Source organism: Chinchilla lanigera, unplaced genomic scaffold (assembly GCF_000276665.1).
Source record: "Chinchilla lanigera isolate Chin_1 unplaced genomic scaffold, ChiLan1.0 scaffold00072, whole genome shotgun sequence".
NCBI classification, from domain to species: Eukaryota; Metazoa; Chordata; class Mammalia; order Rodentia; family Chinchillidae; genus Chinchilla; species Chinchilla lanigera.
Window position 1 is genome coordinate 1,954,418 of NW_004955473.1, and position 7,281 is coordinate 1,961,698.

Sequence of the window (7,281 nt, forward strand, 5' to 3'; positions counted from 1 at the left end):
GGCAGATTGAAAAGTGAAGATAACAGGGGTATCCATGACAGAAGGTCTTGGGTGGAATCCATCATTTCTCTGTGAAAGCAAATTCTGTGAAACATGAATGGATGTATACTACCTATATGTTACATTGTTATTTTAAATAAAGAATACATTAGTGTCTCTGTGGTGGTTTTGTATTAGGGCTATATATTGGTTATTTAAATTGTGGATCAGATTTCCAGGTAATCCATGCAGATAAAAAAAATGTGACAATAGGTGTATTTGCTTTCTGTTGCTTTTGTAACAAATTTAGTACAAATTTAATAGCTTAAAACAACACAGTTTTGTTATCTTACAGTTTGGGAGATCAAAAGTCCCAGTTGGGTATTACCAGGCTAAAACCAAAATATTAACAGGGCTGCCATCCTCCTGAATGCTCTGAGCACAAAATCTGCATATCTTTTTTAACTTCCAGAAGCTGCCCACATGCCTTGGCTCTTGGCCTCACCTCTTTATCTTCAAGATCAGAAATGTTGGCTTGAGTCCTTACTCTGCCATATCTGTTTCTCCCTCCTTGTTTCCTCTGCTGCTTTTAATAGACAATGTGATTAGACCAGGCCCACACAGGTAGTCCAGGATATCACCCTGTTTTAAGGTTAGCAACCTTAATTCTAATTTGTCCTGTAACATAATGTACTTAAAGTTTCTAAGGATTGGGTTGTGGCATTCTTCCCACTACCACCACCAGCAAAACAGTGATTCGGGTCTCAGATTGATTTCAGGTCTCAGATTGATGAGGAACCAAAGTTTGGGTCACTATATCAGGTAGGAACAAAAAGCTTCTAAGGTTTTTACTGAAGGTTGAGGAAAAATAATTGCTAATTGAAGAACTCAGATCCTGAGGCCAATAAACAAAGACTATAGTTACTTTGCATATTTCTGTTTATTATATGCATGCATTTACTATTATATAGTCATTTTTTACTACCCTAATTCCCGTTTTTAATTTTATTCACAAATTTATTGGAGGTTAACTTTACTTGTATTTAAGTAACAGCATATTCAGTGGAAGCCTGGCTGAATTCAAAGATTACATACCATGGCCCATGATGACTGGAAAGACTTAAGAATCTGAACCATCTTGTACTGGGGAAGAGAACCTGACTTAGAAGAAGGTTTGGTGTGTGTGGTTTTGCTGCAAATGAGATATGTGACCGAGGTGAATGTGGAAGCTGAGGAGCCAAGGGAGTAGCCTATGCCACTTAGCAGTACATTGCCTGTCAGCTTCACATTTGCCCTTCAACACATTCTCAGTGATGATGGACAGAATGTGTTTAAGAATTTCTTTTCCCTTACAGTAAACCTGTTGAACCTACTTGGTAGAGGACATCTTAGTTACATTACAAGTGGAAGGGACCTTCTTGTTTCCACTTTACAACGAGTTAGCAAAACAGGTATGAAAATACCTGGTGATACGTTGTCCCCGGCTATAAACCCAGAGTGTTTGGTTTCTGATGTCCTCACAACACAATGCTGACCTAGTGATCAGTTCCTCGCTGCTTTCTCAATGTGGACAGCATATACTCATGGTCCCCGTCGTGCAGTGACAGCATTAATTCCTACATTCCTCTGCCTTTCCCAGGTTGTTACTCGGTGCCCTCCTAGTACCCAGGCCTCCTGCCATATCAGCACTCTTAGTCCCTCTGCTTGACCTCATTCCTGACCATTGGCTATTGCTGTGCCTGTGTCTTGGAGGATTGCCACTGGGAACCCAACCCCCTCTACGTGCCCACAACTCCATACACTGCCTGAGGCCTGCCTGTATCCTGACTGCATGCCACCTGCCTTCCATAGTGGCCCTCTGTTTGCTCAGTGATCACAGACCGTGTTGGCTTAGGTACATTAGCAAACTTCCCTGCCATCAATAGGGTGCAGCTATATCCTCAACAAGGTCTGAACCTTAGTTCTAGGGATAGGGCCTTTATAAACGTGTGCTTGTGTCTGTGTCCTCCGCCCTAGGATATAATATAGGTTTTGCACCCACCCTATAGATAATCTTATCATAGCTTACTACTTGATTATTAAACTTCTGTTTAAATAATTTAAATCTCTATTTTCTGATTGGACCCATATCAAGAAAGAGGTTGAGCATGTGAACCACTAATATTCCAAATTAAATCCAGAGAATTTAATGTGGGTTATTTTGTTTGTTTTGGTTTTGTTAAGATTAAATTTTGATGCAAAGTATTGCAAAGAATATTGATACTGGATTCTGAATTGTAATACCACACTTCATTTGGTTATATAACCTCTGGCGAAGGATAACTGCGGTAACAAGAAATCACCCCTTACTATGATTTATCTGCTATAGGGACAACATTAGGGACTGTGAGTGTGTTTATTGGGTGATTTCAGTTCGGTCAGGTTCACATGTCAGTAACAGGGACCTTGGGCATTACCCTCTAGTGTCTACATTTGTCTACTATCAACCTGGTTATACTGCTCTATAGGTTGACCCACTCCATAAAAATAGTTCAAGAGGAACCCTGAAACTTTTTTTCTGTAACAAAGAATGTTTTTTTTTTTTTTTTTCTCCTAACAGATATCTAAAAGTTCCAGACTTGGGGCTGGGGATTTAGCTCAGTGGCAAAAGCGCCTGCCTGGCAAGCGCAAGGTCGTGAGTTCGGTTCCCAGTACCGGAGGGGGAAAAAAAAAAAAAAAAAGTTCCAGACTTGAAGTTACCAGTATACTTAGGCACAGCTGACTCAGGGCTTGGAATAAATTAGCAAACACACGTGATACTTTCTGGCTTTTCTGCTAGAAATACATGCAGTTAACTCTTTCAAACTTAATGTATTGTATCAGGGAGGGTTCACCAAATAAATGCATCCCGCAGGCTATGTGTATATACATGTATATGTATATGTATATGTATATGTATATGTATGAGTTGACGTTGGTGTGATGATTAATTTCGTGTCAGTTTGGCTGGGCTAAGGGGTCCCCAGATTACTGGTAAAGCATTATATCTGATGTGTCTGTGAGGGTGTTTCCAGAAGATACACAGTACACTAAACAAAGAAAATCGTAATTGGTGAGCATCACCCAATTCCCTGAGGCCCCGAATAAATCAAAACGGCAGAGGAAGGGCAAATTTGCTCTGCCTGAGCAGAGGTATTCACTTGTTTCCAGGCGTCAGTGCTCCTGGTTCTTGCACTTCAGACTCAGACCAGGACTTACTCCACTTACTCCCCTGGTTCACAGGCCTTTGTGTTTGCACTGGAAGAACATCATCAGCTTTCCTGGGCCTTTAACTTGCAGATTGAAGATCCTGAGACTTTTCAACCTCCATAATCACAGATGCCAATTCCCTATGATAAATATTTCTGTCTCTGCCTACCTACCTATCTATCCTATGGGTTTGGTTTCTCTGGAGAGCCCTACCTAATAGAGCTGGCAGGTCTGGGTTGCTGTATATAGGGCATTCTGGAGGCCTGGAAACTCACACAAGTTGGTGCTGCAATCTTGAGTCTGCAAATGCACAAGGCAAACTGGCAGACTGGAGACTGGCAGTTTTGAGGCAGGATTTCTTTTACAGGAAACTCAAGCTTTGTTCTTAAGGCCTTCAACTGATTGGATACTGCCTACCCACGTTATCAAGAGTGACGTCCTTTAGCCAGGCATAGTGTAGTACATACCTGTAATCCCAGCACTTGGGGAGGCTGAGGTAGGAAGGTCTCTGCAAGTTCTGGGCCAGCCAAAGCCACATAGAGAGGCCCTGTACAAAATTAAAATTACCACATCTACAGAATATCTGCACAGCACCACCTAGGTTACTATTTGATTAAATTACTGGGCATATAGTCTATAGCCACATTGGCAGTTAACTAACCATATGTTTTGTAACTCAGCAAAGCATATAGAAAAAAGCCCATTTTCAAACACTGCATTTTGTGTTGTAATCCTAAATCATTATAGAATAAGGAATATATTCCCAGGAACAAAGTTTCACTGGAAAGTATTAAAAGACACAAGCCTAATTCATGGGGAAACTCTTCTTCAGGCTATTCAGTGAAGCTCAACCAGCTATTCAGTTTGATTATTGCAAGATCTGTCAGTAATTTCTACAAGTATTGTGGCATAAACATACTGCATAAAAATAGCAATTTTCCAAGAATGTATTTTCATTAGACGCACACAACCCTTCTATTTGCCTTTTAATTCTACTGAGTCATGAGTCCCTGTTGCTTCTCTAAAGTATCTCTGCACTTCTGTCTGCCACGCTCACATCTGTAGCATTCACAGCCAAGGTTCTCAGTGGGAACACATACTCCATGCCTTTTCTGCACATCACGAGAGTTCCTGCTTCTGACATTCAAGTTAGATATAAATGGATAAGGGGTTTGACAGATGGAGAGTATTAATGGTTTGTATCTAGTCCCCCAAGAGCCTCATGTGCTTATAGGCAGGGCTTTTGGAAGGTGGTTGGTTTATGGGGGCTTACAGTGGACTTGCTGTTAGGGGTTGCAGACTGGTTGGGAGAGGCGGGTCACTGGGGGCGGGCGTGGAAGGGTTCATCTCCCTCCTTGGACTCTGCTTCCCACCACCATGCTGTGAGTAGTTCTGCTCAGCTCTCCTCCACCATGACCCTCTGCCATGCCACCCTGCCTTGGAGCCAGCCAGCCATGTAGGGATTGAAATCTCTACAAATTGTGAGCCAAAATAAGCCTCTCTTCCTTCAATTTGTGGGTAATGGGTGTTTCATCACAGCAACAAGGGAACTAAGAGAGAAATAACGGTTGCTTTTGTGTTGTTATTTTAGAGACACTGGGAATGGTACACATCAAGACTGTAGATGGGGTTCAGCAACCTATGGTTTGTGGACAAAATTTGGCCAGCTATCTATTTTTATAAATAAAGCTTCACTGGAACGGTGTCATGTCAATTCATTTACATATTACCTAGGTACAACAGCAGAGGTAAGTGATTGTTTTGTTGGTTTTTTTTTGGTTTTTCTCCGGTACCGGGAACCGAACTCACGACCTTGCGCTTGCCAGGCAGGCGCTTTTGCCGCTGAGCTAAATCCCCAGCCCCAGAGGTAAGTGATTGTGAAGAAGCCCAGAAAGCCTTAAATATTTACTCTCTGGGCCTTTAATGAAAAAGCTTGCTATCCCCCACACCTTTTTTCCCTGTGCTTTGGATTGAATCCAAGGATTTTGTGCTGAGCTATCTCCCTAGCTCTTTACACTGTTTTGTTTTTAAATTTGAGACTTGAGTCTTGCTAAGCTGCCCAGGCTGGGCTTGCAGTTGTGATGCTCCTGCCTCAGCCTTTCAGAATGCTGGGATTTCAAGAGTGTGCCAGCTCACTTAACCCCTATAGACTATCTCTCTGCTAGTGTTTGAAATTCTTCAGTAGGAAGACATCATTTGAGAATGTTCATGTAGATGAAAAGCCATGAATAAATATAGTCCAATACCCCAGTGTGCAGGAGGGGTACTTCTTTTTCTGCCTCAAATTAAGCCTGCAGTAGGCAGGAGCAGAGAGAAAGGTATTTGTGGGCATTTAGAGGTGCTGTGGGGTACTGTATGAGTAAGGGAGGACATGACTTTGAGAACTATTTATCCATACAGGATACATGCAGAGATTAGTGAACATGGGATAACAGAATTACACTGACTGCATTCCTTGCAACATCAGGCAAGGATAAGCCCAAATGTGGACAAATGAAATGAGAAGCAATGTCCTGAGAATTTGAACAAATACAAAATATTCTAGTTGAATGCAGTTAACTGCATCAAGGATTAATTGAACACTTCATCTCTACTAGCAGAGAAGAGGTGGACCATCTAGCTTAGAATAGAAAACTTGATCCATTTCTGTCAGTGGAGCTACCAATCTTGGAATAATAGCATCAACTTTAACTCCACTTTCCCGTTAGCCACCATGCCAATCAATCATCTGTCTCTTCTTTTTCATTCATTCCTAGTGTTACCACCATAACCCAGACTGTAATCAATCAGCAGTCAACTAATAATCCTTTGAGTCTATGATGTATCAACTAATAATCCTTTGACTCTATGATGTATATGTGAAGATATAATTGATGACACCATATCAAACCAAAGAGATGAACAGATTGCAGGGAATGAATTTCCAGAGAACGGAGATTGCTGTGCCTGGGTTGATTCAAGAAAGCTTTAAAAACACCTAAGTGGGCTCAGCCTTGAAAGTTGCACAAATATGCAGAAAAGGGGGCATCTTCAGTGAAGGCGTAGACCTGGAAATGACATAAAGTGTGGAATGCCTCATTCTTCCAACTACAGAGGCACTAAAGCCAGTCTTAAAACCCTTTCCCCTGAAGCTGAAGTGGGCCACCAAGAACAGTGATGAAACTCCTGCCCAAGCTATGTGATCACTAAAGACCTGGCTGAGCCGATTTAGATCGCTTACATTCACCAAATGTGGGAGAATGTGCTGATTAATGATTCATTATATACAGGGACGCTGTTCCATAGATGACAGATAACAATGGTGAGGGAGAGAAGGGTGCAAGTGAACCCACCTGCACCCTACAAAATGAAACAAAGCCAATGTGAAGAAATAAAAGTGGCATAAATTTCCACATTGAGACCATGGTAAGAAAGTTTCCAATTCACTCATAACTTTGTGAAATTAGTAGGAAATGAATATAATGCTATTTGCTTCTTGTTTGTTCAAGTCTATACCAACATCAAACAAACCATGAAATCTCCTGCAAAACAAATATGAAAGCTAAACCTTGGAAAACATCTCCTTTGCTCTATCTTTGCTCAGTCTAAAAAGCATATGCTCATGATACCTCTGCACTTCCTACCTAGATAAGATGTATACTTCCTCACCTACCTCAGCGTGGTTATCTTCATGGCTGGTGACCAGCATGTGTGAGCACAGATACACTGACACCTTTGGGAACTCTCAGTATACCATATTCCTATTCTCATGTCCTGTGAGCTCTGCCATTCATATAATAGTCTCAGTAAGTATGACAACAGGTTCTCTCATGAGCAAAGATGCAATGAGGTCATTTGAAATGTTCAAACATCATGTTCTATGCTGATTATTTTTTCACATCAGTGCTGGTTCCTACTCACCATCCTTCGCCAGAAGAGCCGACACTGTGTTTGAGAAGCTGCTCAGTGTATCATGCTCCTGATGAACATTTAACAGGAAAAATCTGGAAGTTGATCAGTGTTGCCCAGGACAGAGGTGACCCATATTGGTCAACACTGACCACCATTGGTGGCCCAATGTTTAATTACAGCTAG

At 41.6% G+C, this 7,281-nt stretch overlaps 1 protein-coding gene across 1 annotated transcript in view; it reads left to right on the plus strand.

The window, feature by feature from the left end:
- Usp26 (ubiquitin specific peptidase 26) overlaps window positions 1-3,330 on the plus strand; it is a 53,883-nt gene extending 50,553 nt beyond the window's left edge. Inside the window, exon 5 of the mRNA XM_005401292.1 lies at window positions 3,241-3,330. Coding sequence (XP_005401349.1) covers window positions 3,241-3,330 — 90 coding nt within the window. The remainder of the gene's footprint in view (window positions 1-3,240) is intronic.
- The last annotated feature ends 3,951 nt before the right edge of the window (window positions 3,331-7,281 follow it).